The sequence below is a fragment of the Porites lutea genome, chromosome 6, assembly GCF_958299795.1.
Source record: "Porites lutea chromosome 6, jaPorLute2.1, whole genome shotgun sequence".
NCBI classification, from domain to species: domain Eukaryota; kingdom Metazoa; phylum Cnidaria; class Anthozoa; order Scleractinia; family Poritidae; genus Porites; species Porites lutea.
In genome coordinates, this window is record NC_133206.1 from 29227620 (window position 1) to 29249249 (window position 21630).

Genomic DNA, 21630 nt, shown 5'->3' on the forward strand with positions numbered 1-21630 from the left:
ATCCTTGCCATCTGTTGCAACAGACGCCAGGAAACAATTTCAGTGCCTAAATATAGTCTAAAATAACAAAACTGGACCATTAATTTTTATCCATTCCTTTATTTTGCCCTTAATTGATAATACTATTTATTAAAGATGTAATAAATTGTTATAAACGTTCAAAATGGTAATGACAAAGACGCCTATATCAAGCGCTCCCCTAGTCTGCTACACAGCCGTTTTTAGTGTCGTCACTAAAAACGGCTGTGTAACAGACTAGCACTTTCAGTTTGTTAAATATTCAAGAGGGTTGTACGTTAAATAAAGGTTGTTGAATAACAAAAGAAGAGGTGCGAATCATGAAATAACAGCTAATAAATATCACTTGATTTATATTATTACCAAAATAAATGTGTTATAATTAAACCTGAATTTAACAAAGGCAATCCTTTGTACCCTAAAGCGATTATGAATAATCGATAACCAACAGGAACTTAACAAGGATAATGAATAATTGGAAGAAACATGCAAAGAATAATTAATAAACGAGGTTAAATTATTCAGCTTCCACCCGCGATCCAGAAGTTCTTTCTTCGTCGACTTCAAAGGCTTGGCACGATTCATGCAGAGAGATCAAGAGAGTTTCCTTTTCTTCTCCTCGATCAAGAAAAAGAAAAACGGAGGCTCTACTCGCAGGGTGCCAAAGCCGAGAAAATATAAGAACTATCAGGGGGATAAAACGCAACTAATAAAATACGGACAGGAGAAAGGAAGAGAGTGTAAAGTGATCTCAGTGCTTTTATAATATTTATCTAGTGCAACACAAATGGTAGTTGCGTGGGTATTTCTAGAAATGTTTATTTGCTCATAAAGCCGAAAATTGAGCTCAGGGGCATTTTAACATGTCTGGGTGGATTGGTTAGACCCGGAGGTTAGACTTTCTGTCTTTAAAATTAGGGATAAAAAATTAATACACGAGTCATAATAATTTAACAATTAATGAATTCGGCTTACGTATCATATGAAGAATTATGGAGATCGAGGAGGCTGTTATCTGGCCGAGGCGCATAACACCCTCCGAGATCTCCATAATTCTTCATATGATACGAAAGCCGAATTCAATTTTTTATTATAAATATGTATTCAAAATAATTCCTAGTTTAAAAACATGGGTAAAACGTGTTTACTTCCATCGATGTCGATAGTGCACGTTTAGGGTTGTTCAGCTCCGCCGATATTCTCGAAATAGCAGATGTCGCCCATCGAGCTGTCTTCTTGATGTTCTTGCCATGATTTTAGCTATTATTTCGCGTAGTTCCTACTCTTGAAACGAGTGAAATGTTGGCCATTTTTGTTTTCAGAACCAAAACAACTCAACCTCGTCCCCAGGTCTTCCCGGTTAACGGTGCATTAATCTGCAAGGAAGCTGCACTTTTGACGTCATCGGTTGATTAATCGCAAAATTCTTCCAAATTTGGTCATCAGTAGTGAATTATGCGTGTGCTTTTAGCCAATCAGAATCGTAGAAATATTTTGAACGAATAATAAGGGTTGTTTTATGTCTATTTGAAGCTTTAAATTATAACCAAACAAAGACATCACCTGCTTTGTTTTCTGTTAACAGTGCCAATAATTCAGGAAAACAGGAAGAACTAGGAATGAAGTTACCATGCTTTAGATAATTAGTTCACACAAAATAGCTGCTCTTGGGAAATACTGATCAGGTTATTAATTTTGTAAAGCGGGTACTTGCGAGTAGTTGCAGGGCAGTGAAATGGCAGTCAGTGGACAAATTTTAATGTACTGTACTACTAGCCGAGGTTTCTTTCCGGTATGGTTACGAAGTTTTTTAGTTTTTGCCTCCCATTACAGACACAAAAATTAAAACCGTTATTGCTATCACTGATTATACCCTTTTACAGCCATCTGACGTCAAGTTGGTTATTAACACTTATAACGCTCGCCTGGGAAAATGGTGATTGTTCAAGCTTGTAAACTTCGCAGCTTGTGTTCTCTCCTCAATTATTAAAAATTTCTGCCAAATTAATTCAATATAATTTAATTTTTTGCAATGGATACTGGCAACATAATTATTCATTAAAATCGTCCGTCGAGACGAGTTTGTTTCACCTGAGCGTGGCCGATAGACTACATCATAGTTGTAGTTGTAAGCTTGAACAACTACAAAACTTTTCTGAACCCCCGGCACCGTATGGCCCGACGAAGGCGTGCGTACTGTTTTCTGCAGACTAAATGCAGCTTTTGCGAACAACTGACGAGAAACACGATGATGTTATTAAAAATACCAGAAAAATTACCACGTCTCCAGACGTACGTTATTAGTGGTAAACACCGGTTTGCGAATCCTTAAACACTTTCCACCCAAATGAAATGAGCGATGCATAAAAAGAGCCCTCAGTTGCCCCTCATTGTATCGCGGAGAAATATGGCACAGACAAACTTAACTGACGATGAAAACCAAAAACCACTAAGAGAACTGTGGTGCTCGGCGGAATTTATCAGAGGTGTAGATTGCGAGCTTATTTTTCTTTCCGCTGTAAATATATTTCTTTCCATCACTGCATTTCTGGGGAACACTCTGATCCTAGTTGCTTTACACAAGGAAACTTCACTTCACCCCCAGTCCAAACTCCTGTATCGTAACCTAGCGATAACTGATCTCTGTGTTGGTATCATTGGACAGCCTTTGAATGTGACTTATTGGATTTCTGTGGTGACGGAAAGATGGAATTCGAATATTTGCTATAATTACGGACTTCGGGGATCACGTTTCTCAGGTTATACTTTGTGTTCAGTGTCTTTATTAACATCGACTGCAATAAGCGTGGACAGACTTTTCGCCTTGTTGCTGGGGCTCAGATACAGACAAGTTGTAACTTTGAAAAGAACATGTATAGCTGCAATCGGTTTTTGGATTTTGTCCATTGTCGCTTCTTCAGCTTCATTTTGGAACCCTCTTATAACTTCATGGTATCAATACATAGGTACAGCTCTGTGTCTGGTCACCACAATCTTCGCTTACACAAAAATTTTCTTTTCTCTGCGTCATAATCAAATTCATGTTCAGAACCATGTTGCTCAAGGACAACCGAGCCAAGCAATCACACTGAACATAGCTCGATACAGAAAGGCGGTGTACAGTGCACTGTGGGTGCAGGGAACATTGGTTGCATGTTATTTGCCGTTTGGTATAGTGGTAGCTTTGACACCTCAACAAGGGATGACTTTACCGGTATACCTCGTTAGACAACTTACGGTTACCTTAGTGTATTTAAACTCTTCATTAAACCCGTTGCTGTACTGTTTGAAGATCAGAGAAGTAAGGCGAGCTGTAAAAGAAACAGTAAGGCAACTATTCTGTCGATCGAGTTAGTTTATTTATTATGCTTTTTAAGGTTCATGCCAAAAACACTCTAAGGATCTGAAAACGAACCATACTCACGTAATACATTGTGTCTATTGCACCTCAAAAGGATCATTCTTTGGCGGAAAGAGCGGCATATATTATATATCCATGCGAACAATAGTGAAATGAACTTTTGATTGTAACTTATTGGACTTCTGTTGTTAAAAAAATATGGGATATTTGCTATCACGCTTATCATGTTGGCATAAAACGTTCTAGGTTATACTTTATGTTCAGTGTCTTTATTAACATTGACTGCAATAAGCGTGGACAGACTTCTCGCCTTGTTGCTGGGGCTCTGATACAGACAAGTTGTAACTTTGAGAGGAACGTAACTAATGGTGTACCTTTAGCAAAGATATACCTTGTTGATGGCTTCTCTTGCCTTTCATGTGCCATCTCTTTATTAATGCATAAGTGCCTTCCGTGTACCTTCCTTCATACTTATAAGTGTCTAGTCTGATCTTTTCATATGATAATAAATTGTCTAGTCCTTGCTGGATACTAACAGCTTTAGTTTCATAAGGTTTTTTACCGCCCAGTTTTCAATACTATTAACCTCACTGGAAGAGTAATCTTGATCTGCTGACACGGGCACACTAGGCTAAGATCATACGCACATTTCACCAGTAGATTGCGCTTTGGGTAGACCGATGTAATGTCGTTTACCATAATAGAGAACAATACAATCAAGCGCTCCCCGGACTTTCAGTTTGTATAAGAGAGTTGTACGTTAAACTGAAAGGTTGTTGATTAACAAAAGAAAAGGTGCGAATATATCTTGAAATAACATCTAATGGATATCAGTTGAGTTATATTGTTACCAAATGTGTTATAATTAAGCCTGAATTTAACAAGGGCAATCCTTTGTACCCTAAAGCGATTATGAATAATGAATAACTAACAAGAACTTAATAAAAACAATAAATTATTGGAAGAAACACACAAAGGATAATGAATAAACGAGGTCAAATTATTCAGCTTCTACTCCCGACCCAGAAGTTCTTTCTTCGTCGACTTCAAGGGCCTGTTACGACTCATGGAGAGAGATCGAGAGAGTCTCCTTTTCTTCTCGATCAAGAAGAAGAAAATGGAGGCTCCGCTCTCAGGGCACCAAAGCCGTAAATAAAGCCGAGAAAATATAACAACTATCAGGGGGATAAAACGCAACTATAATATTATACAATTATACGCAGCTACATGAGAAAGGAAGAGAGCGTTAATTGATCTCAGTGCTTTTAAAATATTTATTAAGTGCAAGACAAATAGTAGTTGCGTAGGTTTTTCTAGAAATATTTATTCGCTTATAAAGCTGAAAATTGAGCTCAGGGGCATTTTAACATGTCTGGGTGGATTCGTTAGACCCGGGGGTTAGACGGCTCCCTGTCTTAAAGTAGCGCGTGAGAACAACTGAATGATACAAATTAATACACGAGCATAGTCGGGGCATAATCCCGCATTAGGGTTGCTTTCGATCTAGTTGAAGCTTTTAGATATAACTAAACAAAGACATCACCTGTTTTGCTTTTGGTTAACAGTGTAATAATTTAGGAAAAGAGGAAGAACGTAACTAAGAATGCTGGTAATTTGTAAAGCGCTTACCTGTGAGTAGTTGCAGGGCACTGTAAAATGGCACTAGCCGAGGTTTCTTCCCGGTATGGTTTTAAGCATTTACGAAGTTTTTCAGTTTTTGCCTCCCATTACAGACACAAAAATTAAAACCGTTGTGACTATCACTGATTATACCCTTTTACAGCCATCCTGACGACAAGTTGGTTATTAACACATATAACGCTCGCCTGGGAAAATGGTGATTAGTCATTAAAATTACCTGCCAAATTAAAACAATTTAATTAAGTTGTCGATCGTCATGGGCAGACAACATGAAAGGTCATTAAAATCGTCTGTCGAGTCGACTGTTAGTTTCACCAGAGCCTAGCCGATAGGCTACATCATAGTTCTAGGTTAGCTAGAACAACAAAAAAACGTTTCTGAACCCGCGGTCCCTTATGGCCCTACGAAAAGGTGCGTACTGTTTTCCGACTGACTGCAGCTTTTGCGAACAACTACATAACAACTGACGAGAAACACGATGATATAAATAAAACACGATAAGAATTACTGCGTACCCAGCCTTAGGTTATTAGTGATAAACACTGGTGTGCGAATCATAACACTTTCCACCCAAATTAAATGAGCAATGTATAAATAAAACCGTCCCTTGCCTCTCATTGCATCGCAGAGAAATATGGCTCAGACAAACTTTACTGAAGATGAAAACCAGAAAACATTTACAGAACTGTGGTGCTCAGCGGAATTTTTAAGAAGTGTAGATGGCGAGCTTATTTTCCTTTCAGCTCTAAATATTTTTCTTTCCATTACTGCATTTCTGGGGAACACTCTGATCCTAGTTGCCCTACACAAGGAAACTTCACTTCATCCGCCGTCCAAACTCCTGTATCGTAACCTAGCGATAACTGATCTCTGTGTTGGTATCATAACAGAGCCTTTGGCTGTGACTTATTTGACTTCTGTTGTAAACAGAAGATGGGATATTTGCTATTACGCGACTCGGGCAGCAGCTTTCTTCGGTAATACTTTGGGTGCAGTGTCTTTATTAACATTGACTGCAATAAGCGTAGACAGACTTCTCGCCTTGTTGCTTGGGCTCAGATACAGACAAGTTGTAACTTTGAAACGGATGCATATAACTGTCATTGGTTTTTGGATTTTGTCTATTGCCGGTGCATCTACTTACTTTTGGAATCGTTATACATCTTCATGGTGTCGATACATAGTTGCAACTCTGTTTCTAGTCACTTCAATCTTCGCTTACACAAAAATTTCCTGTACTCTGCGTCATAATCAAATACATGTTCATAACCATGTTGCTCAAGGACAACCGAGCCAAGCAATTCCACTGAACACAGCCCCATACAGAAAGGCAGTGTACAGTGCAATGTGGGTGCAGGTAACATTAATTGTTTGTTATCTGCCTTATGGTATAGCGGTCGCTTTGACACCTCAAAAAGATATTTCCTTAGCCATTTACCGTCTTAACGAATTTACTGTTATGTTGGTGTATTTAAACTCGTCATTAAACCCGTTACTGTACTGCTGGAAGATCCGAGAAGTGAGGCAAGCTGTAAAAGAAACATTAAGGCAAATATTCCGCTGTTCAAGTTAGGGTACTATATATGCTTCCGCTGTATAGTAATACTGACTAAAATTCATGCGAAAACTGCCGTTTAACCATATACATTTAATACGTGAAGTATTTGAAAGTTACTTTCAAAGTTTCGTTTGGGTCAAGGTTAGTCTTGATTTTGTCCACACCGGTGTTTTTCTGTTTTGACCTTTTGTTTTTACTTGTACTTGCATTTTTGCTTAGCTCGCGGATATACTTAATGCCATCTTAGTAATATTCTTCGCTTGCCATTGTCAGCTGTTAGTTGTTCTTAGGCGTGTTTGCGATGTTAGTGCTGACCTTGGTTCTTAAGTCCCGTTAAAGTTCCTGTTTGGGTTTATTAACCAGCGTTTTAGATTTTAATTGGTTTGTAGCTTCTTACCGATCGAAACTACACTGCGAATAGTCCCCATTTTTCCTCAGTGATAGTATAAGCGAGTGCGCTTGAAAATCACCCCACGCCGCGTCTCGCCTTTCTCGCGTGGGGTGGTTTTCACGCGCGCTCGCGTTTCGCTCGCTCTACTATCCCTGAGGAAGAATGGGGACTACTCGTAGTCTAGATCGAAACCATGTAGGTTCAATAATACCAAAACATTACCCACACTAAGTTCACCACGATTTTATTCCCACGGTCAGTTAACCCAAACATGTCCAGCTTTGGCTACAAAAACCGTTGCTATTTGACTTGTTAGAGAAGAAGATTGAAGTAGGAGTCGAATAAAAGTACTTAATAGACAGGTGTTCTTTTCCATAAACTGTTTTTCAGAGAAAAAAAAAGAGACGTCCAGTCTTAATGACCGGTTTAAACGCAACTTCGTTTCCAGGCTTCCCCTCTCGTTTACGTATACTCACGAAACAAACATGGCGGACTGATACATATAAAACCTCAACCGATTCCCAACATTAGGTACAAAGATTTTGTCAGAGTCAGTCTGTTTTTAGGCTCCAAGATAGTGAGGAAAGCGGATTGAAAAAAGTTGCACGAAAACCGCGTTAATGGCTGGAGAGAGACGGAGAAGTGGAGCCTGTAATCATTAGGTAGCTGTAGCCCCGGCGACGGCGATGGCGACGGCGACGGCATCGAAAACGTCACTTTATTCCAGTTCGCTTGAAAGGTCAAATGTGGGCAAATTTCCCTGGTGTTGATTTCTTGGGGACCGCACTAAAGTTTAGAAAGAGAAAGAAAAATTCGTCGTCGCTTGTGTACGTCCTCCATAAAACATGAAATTATGCATTTTCACCTCGTAGTCGTGTAGAGACGGCAGAGAAATGTTCAAAAATTTTACAACAAATGTTCCGAAAATTCTAGATCTCAAATCGTCTTTCGAACAGATATTTTCCGAAAATTGTCGTTGGGTGCCCCTGATAAGCCTATTGCTTTTTTTGACTTCACGTTGCCGTCGCCGTCGCCGTCGTCGTTGTAAAAGCTTCCTATTGTTTCAATACCTCTTTTCGAGTATACCAGCTCCTGGTATACTCTGTGATTGGTCAATTGTGACAGTTAACTGCAACTCTTAGTCAGTCATTTGGCTTTGCGCGCGCACGTCTAACAAACATGTCAAGCATGTGAAAGCCTCCTACATCGCACCTATGAAGTGAGCGGGGTAGGAGTGGGCGGATTGAAGTATTTGAAAAGATGCTTACAGGCTCTGCCCTTCTCTCTTCCCGCCATTATTCGCTCGTTCGGTATTTCACCGCCCGCTCACTTCTTCGCTCGTCCGCACTGACCGAAGTCTGGCAATGGTTATTCCAGAGTCGGTATTGAGCGCCCGTAACGTACGTATGCCCCGTGACTCATTCCTCTGATCTTATGTTCAGCAATTCCGAGCGACGTTAAAAAATTTAAAATTAAAATTTAAACGTAAAAAACCGAATTATCTGTGTCATCATAACGCCATTATCGAGACTAAGTAACACATTTTACGTTTTTACAGCTCTTTAAAACGCAACTTTCCCCATGCCCCTACAAATCTTCTGAACGTATTCAACGATTTTTATTCAGACGCCTTCGGATATGTTCGGGTTTTATTCCGAAATGCTAACCCTCCAGAGCTGAAAATGTCACTTGTGACCAAGCAAAGTTAGCAGGGGTAGCCTGGGACCAGGCTCCGCAGTTATGAAGCGGCACCTACAGGGATGGGTGGGAGATAGAGGGAGATGGCTAAAGAAGGTATAGATCCACTAAAACCGCATTTTAGAAACGAGAAGGCGACTGGGACCGAAATCATGTCTCCCAATATTTTCTGGGATCGTTACTGGGGACGCACGAGTCAGCGATTGGTCAATTTTTTTTCCCCTGTCCCTAGTTACGGTCCTAGAAGTCTTTGCGAAAGTAAACTCTTCCCAGTTTCCTCTCGTTCTAAAGTGGCGAATTACGGCGCAACAAATCAAATGCAGGAAATGAATTCTTTATATATTTCAGTAGCGTCAAATACCACCATTCTACACCAAAGTGCGTCTGAGTCTTCCCCACGCTGACTGTTAATAGCTAGACATTCCCTGTGATGTGCGGGAGGAATGTTGTAACAAATTCGCAGTTTCTCCAGTTACCCACCATCACTATTTCCTTTGTGCAAGTCTTGGCAGTTACATGTACTGGTTACTAGCTGTACTGGTTACTAGCCTTGGAGGGTGGTTCACCTCACTACCTTGTATACGCTATACCGGTGTATGCCACTGGATGAGGTGCCAAGTTTTGTCTTCCAGATTGTGATAGAGGTTCAATTGAAATGAATACCTTGCTGCTTACCTAAATCAAGTTTTCTCGTGTACAAGCACATGTCTTTTGAATTCTTGATCCTTCCAGACTGAGATGATACGAGGTTTGCAATTTAACTCTTGTTTTCGACGTGGGATTGCAACCTTGATCTGTCTAGGTGGGGAGATGGGATAGGGGTTACAAGGCCGAACGTTTTTTTTTTTCTTCAAGTAACTTCCCCGCTCCCCCCCCCCCCCCCCCCCCCCCCGTTAACTTGCAGGGTTCGTACAGGTCATGGAAAACCTGGAAAGTCATTGAATTCAAAAGAATTTTATATTTCAGGCCTGGAAATTCATGGAATTTAGTTGTCGGTCCTGGAAAGTCATTGAAATTGAAAGATTTGTTTAATAGATAAGTAACTGCAGATGACAAAGCAAGGCTAGACAACGTAAGATCAAGACGAGAAATCAAACAGCGCAAGCGGCACACATTTTGGTGGACATTAGAGATTGTGTCTGTTGAACTGCTTTAGGGGGAAAATATACTGAAACAAGGAAAGTTTTGGAAAATTTTCGAAAGCGACAGCTTAACATAAGGTCATGTAAAACTTGAGGAAGTCATGGAAATAGTCATGGAAAGTCATCGAATTTGTAGAGCTCAAAAGAGTATGAACCCTGAACCTGAAACCTCCTCATGTTCCCTTATGCACCCGGTTGCGAAGCAGGAACATTTTTCTAGTGAACAAGCAGACAACCCGCGCCAGAGGAAAGAGGTTTTTTTGAGCAAACAAAACCCGAAAGTCGCACCGCGCCAGCAGAGCCTTTCGTCATTCTCGTCTACAGAGCCCGTCGTTTCTTTTGGTTTTGCGAGTGGCTCTGGGGACGAGAATGAGTTTTGCGCACTCGAGAAAGACTTCATGAATCGAATAAGAACTTGTGTTTCGGGGGTGAAAGCTGAATAGCCTCGTTTATTCATTATTCTTTGAATGTTTCTTCCAATTATTCATTATTCTTATGCAATTCTTGTTGGTCATTCATTATTCATAATCGATCGCTTTAGGGCACAAAGGATTAACTTTGTTAATGTGGCCCGAACCTGTTTATACGCGCGCTGGTTGTGTTTTTGAATCGTGTTTTTCGGAGGAAATAATTTAACCGATTTCTATGATTTTTGGCATCCGTAATAAAGAATGGTGCAACTTTAAGAGAATGTTTTTTTTTTATTTTCTTGTACGTATATAAACGTTCGAGTTATCGGCATATGTTTAAAATCGCATTTTTACACAAAAAGTCGATAACTAGGAAACTCCACCACTACAGATTTTTCTTTACCTTCAGCAAATGAGTCTCAGAGCTCTCTAGTTTTATATTTGCAAGTTTGAAGTCAATCGTGACCGTAGAACTCCCTGCACAGAATGCTGGCCAAATTTAACCTTAAAATACAACGTTAACACATTTGGGAAAGTTGACGGACAAATAGAGGAAGAGTGCCGACTGACTAGTATCTCCTCTCTGCAAGGGTATTCTTGCCCAAAGCTTTACAGCAAGAAACTGAGTAATCAGACACCTACGGCGAATACAGTTCGCACGGTGGTACAAGAAGAACAACTTTACGCCGAATGCAGGGCAAGATTAAAGAACTTCAAATCATCAAACTTTGTATTTGTCCCTTCTCTTTTGGAAGCCAACCTTAACAAAGCAAAAATATAGTATCTACAAAAAACTCTCAACACTTTTTAGCGTCGCAGGTGTCTGTTGTGAGGAGAAATACAGCCATCAGCTCCAGTACTTCTAAACATCCATTTTTCAGCTGCACTGAAAGCCCTTGTATATACTTGGTAATTTATTCAAGCTTTTTAAAATTGTCATCACATTCGCACGGGAAGTTTGCCACTTAGGGATAAAGTCATACAGATGAAGAAAAATATGACAATAGTCTTATTCTTCTTATTAGGGAACTTAAGCAGAGACGTTTTTGGACGACGTACGCCAAACGGAAGTGAGGCCTTTTCTCATTCAATCCCTAAATTCTACTAAAATTGTACTGCTAAGTGTTCTTTAGTTACAAAGAAGATTTGCCGAAAGCCCACTTACGGTTGACGCGCGTCACTCAAAAACGTCTTTGCTTATATATACTCCCTGTTAGCACAGTGAAAATGATGTGCGACTCATCATCAGTATCACATTCCACTCAATTTAAAAGAGCGATATATAAATAAAGCCCTCATTTGCATCTCATTTCATCCCAGAGAAATATGGAACTGGCAAACTTTACTGAAGAGGAAAACCAGAAAACATTCAAAGAAATGTTCGGCTCGGCAGAATTTCAGATCAGAGCTGTAGATGGCGAGCTCATCTTTCTTTCAGCTCTAAATATTTTTCTTTCGATTTCTGCATTTCTGGGGAACACTCTGATCCTAGTTGCCCTACGCAAGGAAACATCACTTCATCCGCCGTCCAAACTCCTGTATTGTAACCTAGCGATAACTGATCTCTGTGTTGGTATCATTGTGCAACCTTTGAATCTGGCCCATTGGATTTCTGTGGTGACGGAAAGATGGAATATTTGCTATTACGCACTTCAGGGAACACGTTTCTCAGGTTATACTTTGTGTGCAGTGTCTTTACTAACATCGACTGCAATAAGCGTAGACAGACTTCTCGCGTTGTTGCTGGGGCTCAGATACAGACAAGTTGTAACTTTGAGAAGAACCTGTATAACTGCAATCGGTTTTTGGATTTTGCCCATGGTCGCCTCATCAACTTTATTTTGGAATTCTCCTATAAGATCATGGTGTCAATACATGGGTACAGTTCTGTGTCTAGTCACCACAATCTTCGCTTACACAAAAATTTTCTTTTCTCTGCGTCATAATCAAATTCATGTTCAGAACCATGCTGATCAAATACAACCGAGCCTAGCAATTTCATTGAACATAGCTCGATACAAGAAGGCGGTGTGCAGTGCAATGTGGGTGCAGGGCACATTAGTTGCATGTTATGTGCCGTATGTTATCACGGTAGCTTTGACACGTCAACGAAGGATGACTTTATCGGTATACCTCTTTAGACAATTTACGGCTACCTTACTGTATTTAAACTCGTCATTAAACCCGTTGCTGTACTGTTTGAAGATCAGAGAAGTAAGGCAAGCTGTAAAAGAAACATTAAGACAACTATTATGTCGATCGAGGTAGTTTATTATGCTTTTCAACTTAAAATTCATGCTAAAACCACGAATCTTAAAACGAACCATACACAGTGAAATACTTTGAGTCCATTGCACCCCAAAAGGATCAATGAGGGAAATAGCGGCTTCCTCCCCCTCCCCGTCGCCCCCTCTTTGTACATCCTAGGGTTAAGTCATATGTTAATAAATGAATTCAAATGCATTCGCTTGAGTTTGTACGTAAAAATGAAAATAAAACAAAATTTAACCAACGTGATCAGTACAAAAATTATAGTACAGTTTTTTTTTTGATGGGATGTTACTGGCTCAGTTCACTTAACGAAGAGTTACTTTTACCTGATAAATTTAGAGAGATGACAAAACATTCAAACCCCGCTTTATGGACACCAGTTTAATACAAACACCTCGTTCTGATTACGGACAGTTTGCTTTGTCCCTGATTACAGCCTTAACATTTTCTACAAATTCAACCCGCCTACGAACACACTGTTTATGAACTTTTGGTTTTGACTTATTAGACTTCTGTTGTGAAAGAAAGATGGGATATATTGCTATCACGCCAATTTGGCAGCAATCGTTTTAGGTTATACTTTATGTTCAGCTGTGTCTCTATTAACACTGACCGCAATAAGCGTGGACAGACTTGTTACATTGTTTCTACAGCTCAGATACAGACATGTTGTTTCTTTGAGTGGAAACACAAGTACGCATCATTCTACAGGGGACAGGGAGAGGAAGTTAATAGATATCAGTTCCCTATTTAATATATACACAGGTAGCCCAAGCTCGAAATATGAGCATCGGCGAGCATCGGCATTGTTGCGTACAGAAACGATAGGTTTTTTCTCCCATACAAATCCTTATATTTTGAATGTTACTTAACAATGTCGATGCCCACTGGTGCTCATATTTCAAGCTTGAGCTACCTGTGATATACAGTGCTACAAAAATGGAAGTTAGTTCCGTGGGTTTTTCTAGAAATGTCAGTTATTCGCTTGTAGTAAAGCCGAAAATTGAGCTCAGCCGTAATTACAACATGTCAGGCGGATTGATTGGACTCCCTGTCTTAAAAGTAGCGCGTGGGAACAACTGATACAAGATCAATACACGTGTCATAATCCAACCTAATTTTAAGGTTGTTTTCTATCTATTTGAAGCTTTTAGTTATAACCAAACACTGAGTCATCACCTGACAGTGCAATAATTCAGGAAAACTGGAAGAACTAAGAATTACTGAGTCACCATGCGCTTTGACGATTAGTTTACACAATATTGATATGGGGAAAAAACTGGTAAAATAAATATTAATATGGAAAGCACATAATTGTGAGAATAACTTGCGAGTAAATGCAGTGCAGTGAAATGGCAGTCAGGGCACAAATTTTTATATACCCTACTACTAGCCGAGGTTTCTTTCCGGTGTGGTTTTTAGCATTTAAGAAGTTTTTTACTTTCCATAACGGACAGAAAACTTAAAACCATTGTTGCTATCACTAATTATACCTTTTTTTCGGCGATCTGACTTCAAGTTGGTTAATAATGCATATAGCACTCGCCTGTAATGTACACTAAGTTGTCATACGTCAAGCTTGCAATGGACAGGTAACATGCGGGGGGCACCCAAGTATAGTTCAAAACCACTTTAGCATGACATTGTTAAAGGAGCTGTGTCACGAAAGATCAGCCAAATTAGGTAATTACAAAATACCCGTTAAATTAAGAGAAACCTAAAATAACCGCCTTAAACATTAAAGGAAGGTGAAAATAACATAACAAAAACAACAGATGCCACGGATGGGCAAAACTAAAGAAGATGAAACAAATTCAAATTAGGGTTTTTGAAAACTGTTCAGCTTAACAGTTTTTTAAAGTTTATCTCTGTTGTTTGCAACTTCAAAAATGATGCTTAGGAGACATATTTGGTTGTCTCAAATCTCTGACTTTGTCATTTACGTGTAATCTTCTTTGCTTACTTTAAGTTCCATAACGATTGAGAGCGAGTAATAGGCGAAATTAGACAAAATGAACTGGACTACCGTGACACAGCTCCTTTAAACGTATTTTAGTATTTAAACGGTAGATATAGGCATATTTTCATCTGTTCGGATCTCCTAGCTGAAAGTCTAGTGATCCGAAAATTATAGGGATTAAAACTTACCTTTTCGAAAATTTCACCCAAAAAAAAAAGGCTACCGAAAATTCTAGGTGACCTTTTTAGGGTAAAAATCCGTTAAAAATAGGCAATTATACCATTTTTTAGATGTTCGAAAGTCCTAGGAGAGGCAGGAAAGCAAGAAATGTTACAACAAATGCTCCGAAAATTCTAGATCTCAAATCGTCTTCCAAACAGATATTTTTACTATACAGGTAGCCCATAGCCCAGAGCCCAAGCTCGAAATATGAGCATCGGCGAGCATCGGCAAGCATCGGCGACATCGGCAAGCATCGGCGAGCATCGGCGAGCATCGGCATTGTTGCGTAACATTCAAAATATAAGGATTTGTATGGGAAAAAACCTATCGTTTCTGTAACCTACCAAAATGAAAGGATTTCAATATAAAACAGCTTACCTTACTTAAAATGTGTGTTACGTCTCTACTGTGTGGTCCACGGGCCGATTTATGGCCGTTTTCTGAATCCCCGGCACCGCATTGACCCGGACGGAGACGTGCTTACTGTTTTCTGACTGACTCCAGCTTTTGCAAACAACTGACAGAAACACAAAGATTTAAAGACCAGACTAGAATTACCGCGTATTGACAGGCTTGAGTTACACTCTTTTTTTATAAGAATGTTGTTTTCCCTGGCCAGGCTGACTATTCTTATTTTTCCGCCGATTTTAGGCTGTAAATATTCTTCAGTATTACTCTTAATAATAGCTTATGACATTTCCGTTTTAGAATATATTTGGGTATCAATTATAGTTTTTTTCAATATAATTAGCTAGTTTTGCGGTTTAAAGAAAGGAATAAATTGAAATCTTATATTTGTATTGTATTTACACATTTTCACCTCACAAAATTATATCCTTTTGAAAATCTCAGCCTGGGGTTTATTCTTAAAGTCTTCTTAAGATTTCGCAAATTTCAGCCTCGATATTCTCATAAAATATATTCTTATGGAGAAAACGAGTGTTTTTATTTAGCGTAGTGAAAATGATGATTGTGCGAATCGACATCAATATCACTTTCCACTCAATCTAAAAGAGCGATGCGTAAATGACATGATAAAGCCCGGACGTACACCGGAAACCTCGTTTCATCGATCACAGAGAAATATGACACTGACAAACTGTCTAGTAATGATATAAACAGCCTTAAGTTAATAGTGATAAACTTGTGCGAATCATATCAAAGCCCTCACTTGCACCTCATTTCATCGCAGATGAGTATGGCTCAGACAAACGTTACTGATGATGAAAACCAGAAAACATTCATAGAACTATTCTGCTCGGCGGAGTTTATTAGAGGTGTAGATAGCGAGCTTATCTTTCTCTCAGCCATAAATATTTTTCTTTCCATTACTGCGTTTCTGGGGAACACTCTGATCCTAGTTGCTCTACACAAGGAAACCTCACTTCGCCCGTCTTCCAAACTCCTGTATCGTAACCTAGCGATTACTGATCTCTGTGTTGGTATCATTGTGGAGCCTTTGTATGTGACAAATTGGACTTCTGTTGTGAAAGAAAGATGGGATATTTGCTATTATTCACTTCGGACAGCAACTTTCTCAGGTTATACTTTGTGTGTAGTGTCTGCATTAACACTGACGGCAATAAGCGTGGACAGACTTCTCGCCTTGTTGCTGGGGCTCAGATACAGACAAGTTGTAACTTTGAGAAGAACGAGTATAACTGTGATAGGTTTTTGGATTTTGTCCATCGTTGGTGCATCTACTATTATTTGGAATCTAATTATTTTCACATGGTATCAATTCATAGTTGCAGCTTTGTGTCCAGTCACCACAATCTTCGCTTACACAAAAATTTTCTGTACTCTTCGTCATAATCAAATACATGTTCAGAACCATGTTGCTCAAGCACAACCGAGCCAAGCAATTCCACTCAACATAGCTCGATACAGAAAGGCAGTGTACAGTACACTGTGGGTGCAGGGAACAATGGTTGTTTGTTATCTGCCGTTTACAATAGCGCTCGCTTTGATGCCTCAAAGAGGGATAGGGATACCTATATCCGCATATCGTACTTGGCATTTTACAGCTACTTTAGTTTACTTAAACTCGTCTTTAAATCCCTTGCTGTACTGTTGGAAGATCAGTGAAGTAAGACAAGCTGTGAAAGAAACATTAAGGCAACTCTTCTGTAGATCGAGTTAGTTTATTATGCTTTTCAGCTGAAAAATTATACTGATAAATAACTACAAGTACCGATCGTTTCCTTTATTCATGTCTTATCAACTGCCGTTTAATTAGTCGAGCTTGCTTTAGCAGAGCGAGAATCTAACACTTCAGCCGTTTTTTTTTTTACCGTCGGTCTTCCCCAAATGGTCGGCCATGGTCCCAGAGGTTCCTAGCGGAGACCGAGGAAACTGGGGATAACAATCGTGACGACTTCCGTTGTAATAATAATAATAATAATAATAATAATTATTATTATTATTACTATTATTATTATTATTATCATTATTATTATTAATAATAAATAATAGTTTTATTCAACTTTAAAAAATATGTACATAATTTAAAGAAATATTTGGAGTAAGAATTAAGCACTATATAACATTAACAACGGCAGACGTTTCTCCTCGCTCGTCGCCTCTGGAGACGTTTCGCAAGGAGGAACGTCTGCGACTCAGCGACAGAAATTCCATACTGATGACGTAAATCAATGTTTACATAATAAATCCGTTAGTCATGGGGTTTCAAATGCAAATTTGTTCAATTTTACATTTCTCCTGGTCGATTTTGGTAAAGTGATCATCTGCGAATGAGCCCCACCTAAACTCAAATGCTTCTTCAAGAGAAGACCATATTCCACAAATATTGGCTGTTTTGTTAGAGATTCATCGCGTTTACATTTGACCTTTGTAGCCTTTTGTCTTTTGTCTGTCATTCGTAAACAATGGCTAAAACAATGAAATTATTCCGTCGACCAATTAGCGCTTCTGACCGGATTCCGGACAGATTTTGCGTCAGCAGTATGGAATTTCTGTCGATGAGTCGCAGACGTTCCTCCTGGCTAAACGTCACTCTGCGGCGATGAGCGAGGAGAAACGTCTGCCGCTCGCAGGGTATATAAATTGATAAAAATAGCAATCACTGTGTCAATAACGATTTCACAAATACATTCCTTGCAGCTCAGATGCGGTCACTAGTTCTTGCAGGCAGTCCAGAGTTTTAAATTAAGTCATTACCAATCCGTCTCTGATATCAAAAGGAAAAACAAGTTAAAAAGAATGAAAAATAATAATAATAATATTCATAAACCAATCTCTTTTTAAGTATCAGAACAATAAGTAAGATTTACAATTTTAAACTACATCGTATTGTTTACAAATTAAAAACTAAATATATGTCCACGATAGATAAACTATTTACAATTGTGAATAATTTAAAAGTGGGAAAAGGAAAATTAAGCAATACTAACAAAAAAACTATCAAAAATCTAGGCCTAAAATTATGAGTGCAGATGTAGATCAGCTACAGCGAAAGTGAAGTCTTCTGAGACCTCACACGATTTGGATGGATATCTAGAACCTCTGACGCATCTGTGTACAGTTGTTAATATAGCAAATAAGAGCTGTATTCGAAGCCAGGAAATAACGCTGGCGTAGGGTTCATTGTTCTTAGTCGAAAGCTTATTTGAAAGAGTTCCTAAAAAGTTCTGAGAGTCGACAGTCCTTGCTTTTATTGCGCATTTTAACATTGAAAAATATGATCAAATGCGCATAACTCTCGAATCTCTATATACTAAAGCTTAATCATTTGTTACATTTCCTTCCTAATAGGTAATTTAGCATAACTCATAACAAGTAAGAAGTAAAAATAGAAGATAAAAGTAGAAAATAAAAACCTTAGATAGCTCCAGACAGGTCGCATTAGGCCTCTTTAAAATAGTTCGTCTTAATGAGTCTCTTAAACATATCCAAAATCATGCTCTTTCCTAATATAGTCCGGTAAACCGTTCCATATCTTTGGAGCATCTGCAGTAAATGATCTGTCCCTAAGAGTGCATTTGAACTTAGCGATAGGGTCTTGCAAAATAACGCCCACATTACTCCGCAGGCTATAGCGAGAACACGTTTAATATTTATGAGATTGCTTAAATACGCAGGCCCCAGATTGTGAATAGCCTTGAAAGAGATCGCAGCGATTTTATAGCAAATTCGGAACTTCACCAGTAACCAATGCAGTGCAAGCAGCACTGGGTTAATATGACCGTACCTGGGTGTATCGGTAATAAGGTCGCGCTGCGGAATTCTGAATCGAAGACGTTGCAATTTGGAAAGATGCACAGCTGGTACACCATAGAGAAGACCGTTGCAATAACAAATGCATGCCGTGATCACGCCTTGTACAAGTCGTTTGGTGGAAGCAGGCGTCAAGAACGTCCTGATTTATCTGATATTATGCAGGTGATAGTAGATTGATTAACAAGTCGCGAAACCCGGAGTCGGAACACGTTCGTGTTTTGGACCTCGGAATCATTGCTAATCATTCCTAGCCTGTGTAGCAGGCACTTGGAAGTAGTGGGCGAAAGAAAGTAAGGGCGCGCGCGAGGCAGACACGCGAGGGTTGAGGGAGCAGTAAAATGGCAGCCGTAATTAAACTTGTCAGGCGGATTGATTGGACTCCATGTCCTAAAAGTAGTGCGTGGGAAGAACTGATACAGAGATCAATACACCCAACCTAATTTTAAGGTTGTTTTCTGTCTATTTGAAGCTTTTAGTAGTAACCAAACAAAGACTTCTCCAGACAGTGCAATAATTCAGGAAAACTGGAAGAACTAAGAATTAAGTCACCATGCGCTTTGAAGATTAGTTTACACAACATGGATGTGGGGAAAAACTAGTAAAATAAATATTGATATGGAAAGCACGTAATTACGAGAATAGCTTGCGAGTAAATCCAATGCACTGAAATGGCAGACAGCGCACAAATTTTTATATACCCTACTACTAGCCGAGGTTTCTTTCAGGTATCGTTTTCAGCATTAAAGAAGTTTTTCACTTTGTCGCCTCCCATAACGGACACAAAAATTAAAACCATTGTTGTTCAACTTGGTCAATAATGCATATAACACACGCGTGTAATGTACACTAAGTTGTCATACGTCAAGCTTGAAATGGACAGGTAACATGAAAAGTCATTAAAATCACTGATCAGTCCAGTTCATTTCACCTGAGCCTGGCACAGGGCACATCATAGTTCGAAGTTAGCTTGAACAACTAAAAAACTTTTCTGAACTCTCGGCACCGTATCAGCCCGACGAAGACGTGCGTACTGTTTTCTGACTGACTGCAGCTTTTGCAAACAACCGACAGAAACACAAACCTTTAAAGACCAGACTAGAATTACCGCGTATTCAGCCTTGAGTTACACTCTTTTTTTTATAAGAATGTTGTTTTCCCTGGCCAGGCTGAATATTCTCATTTTTCCACCGATTTTAGGCTGTAAATGTTCTTGTACTATTCTTAATAATAGCTTATGACATTTCCGTTTTAGAATACATTGGGGTATCAATTATAGCTTTGTTAAATATAATTAGCTAGTTTTGCCGTTTAAAGAAAGGAATAAATTGAAAACGTATATTTGTGTTGTATTTACAGTTTTTTACCACACAAAATTATATCCTTTTCAAAATTTCAGCCTAGGCCGGGTTTATTCTTAAAGTATTTCTTAAGATTTCGCAAATTTCAGCCTCGATATTCTTATAAAATATATCCTTAGAGAAAAAAAGAGTGTATTTGCATATTGAAAATGATGTGCGAATCGACATCAATATCACTTTCCACTCAATCTAAAAGAGCGATACTAAATAAAGCCCTCACGTACATCTCGTTTCATGACAGAGAAATATGGCACTGACAAACTTTACTGAAGATGAAAACCAGAAAACATTCAAAGAACTGGTCTGCTCGGCGGAGTTTTTTAGAGGTGTAGATAGCGAGCTTATCTTTCTCTCAGCAATTAATATTTTTCTTGCCATTACTGTATTTCTGGGGAACACTCTGATCCTAGTTGCCCTACAAAAGGAAACCTCACTTCATCCGCCGTCCAAACTCCTGTATCGTAACCTAGCGATAACTGATCTCTGTGTTGGTATCATTGTGGAGCCTTTGTATGTGACAAATTGGACTTCTGTCTTGAAAGAAAGATGGGATATTTGCTATTATTCTTTTCGGACAGCAGCTTTCTCGGGTTATACTTTGTGTGCAGTATCTTTATTATCGGTGACTGCAATAAGCGTGGACAGACTTCTCGCCTTGTTGCTGGGGCTCAGATACAGACAAGTTGTAACTTTGAGAAGAACGAGTATAACTGTGATAGGTTTTTGGATTTTGTCCATCGTTGGTGCATCTACTATTATTTGGAATCTATTTATAACCACATGGTATCAATACATAGTTGCAGGATTGTGTCTAGTCACTATAATCTTCGCTTACACAAAAATTTTCTGTACTCTGCGTCATAACCAAATTCATTTTCGGAACCATGTTGCTCAAGGACAACCGAGACAAGCAATTCCACTGAACATAGCTCGATACAGAAAGGCAGTGTACAGTGCACTGTGGGTGCAGGGAACAATGGTTGTTTGTTATCTGCCGTTTACTATAGCGGTCGCTTTGATGCCTCAAAGAGGGATACCTATATCCGCATATCGTGCTTGGCATTTTACGGCTACTTTAGTTTACGTAAACTCGTCTTTAAATCCCTTGCTGTACTGTTGGAAGATCAGTGAAGTAAGAGAAGCTGTAAAAGAAACATTAAGGCAACTCTTCTGTCGATCGAGTTAGTTTATTATGCTTTTCAGCTGAAAAATCATACTGATAAATAACTGCAAGTACCGATCGTTTCCTTTATTCATGTCTTATCAACTGCCGTTTAATTAGTCGAACTAGCTTTAGCAGGGCGAGAATCTAAAACTTCAGCCGTTTTTTTTTTTTTTTTTCGTCGGTCATCCCCAAATGG

General features: G+C 39.1%; 5 protein-coding genes across 5 annotated transcripts; all 5 read left to right on the plus strand.

Annotated features, from left to right (window-relative positions):
- The first annotated feature begins 1740 nt into the window (after positions 1-1740).
- On the plus strand, positions 1741-3570 carry LOC140941736 (melanocyte-stimulating hormone receptor-like). The gene has a single exon (XM_073390750.1). The coding sequence runs from the start codon at positions 2378-2380 to the stop codon at positions 3371-3373; it is 996 nt and encodes a 331-aa protein (XP_073246851.1). The 5' UTR covers positions 1741-2377; the 3' UTR covers positions 3374-3570.
- Positions 3571-5654: 2084 nt separating this feature from the next.
- LOC140940113 (probable G-protein coupled receptor 45) lies at positions 5655-6655 on the plus strand. Its single transcript, XM_073389005.1, has one exon. The coding sequence runs from the start codon at positions 5655-5657 to the stop codon at positions 6591-6593; it is 939 nt and encodes a 312-aa protein (XP_073245106.1). The 3' UTR covers positions 6594-6655.
- A 4898-nt stretch (positions 6656-11553) lies between these two features.
- On the plus strand, positions 11554-13722 carry LOC140942382 (melanocyte-stimulating hormone receptor-like). Its single transcript, XM_073391347.1, has 2 exons — positions 11554-12483; positions 13638-13722. The coding sequence occupies exons 1-2, from the start codon at positions 11597-11599 to the stop codon at positions 13642-13644; spliced, it is 894 nt and encodes a 297-aa protein (XP_073247448.1). The 5' UTR covers positions 11554-11596; the 3' UTR covers positions 13645-13722.
- A 2148-nt stretch (positions 13723-15870) lies between these two features.
- Positions 15871-16944, plus strand: LOC140942341 (probable G-protein coupled receptor 45). The gene has a single exon (XM_073391298.1). It carries the CDS (start codon positions 15871-15873, stop codon positions 16813-16815), a length of 945 nt encoding a protein of 314 aa, XP_073247399.1. The 3' UTR covers positions 16816-16944.
- Positions 16945-20516: 3572 nt separating this feature from the next.
- On the plus strand, positions 20517-21630 carry LOC140942278 (melanocyte-stimulating hormone receptor-like). The gene has a single exon (XM_073391239.1). It carries the CDS (start codon positions 20517-20519, stop codon positions 21453-21455), a length of 939 nt encoding a protein of 312 aa, XP_073247340.1. The 3' UTR covers positions 21456-21630.

What these genes read in the sequence shown, in the direction of transcription:
- LOC140941736 (XM_073390750.1), top strand. Translation starts at nt 2,378, where the DNA reads ATGCATAAAAAGAGCCCTCAGTTGCCCCTCATTGTATCGCGGAGAAAT.
- LOC140940113 (XM_073389005.1), top strand. Translation starts at nt 5,655, where the DNA reads ATGGCTCAGACAAACTTTACTGAAGATGAAAACCAGAAAACATTTACA.
- LOC140942382 (XM_073391347.1), top strand. Translation starts at nt 11,597, where the DNA reads ATGTTCGGCTCGGCAGAATTTCAGATCAGAGCTGTAGATGGCGAGCTC.
- LOC140942341 (XM_073391298.1), top strand. Translation starts at nt 15,871, where the DNA reads ATGGCTCAGACAAACGTTACTGATGATGAAAACCAGAAAACATTCATA.
- LOC140942278 (XM_073391239.1), top strand. Translation starts at nt 20,517, where the DNA reads ATGGCACTGACAAACTTTACTGAAGATGAAAACCAGAAAACATTCAAA.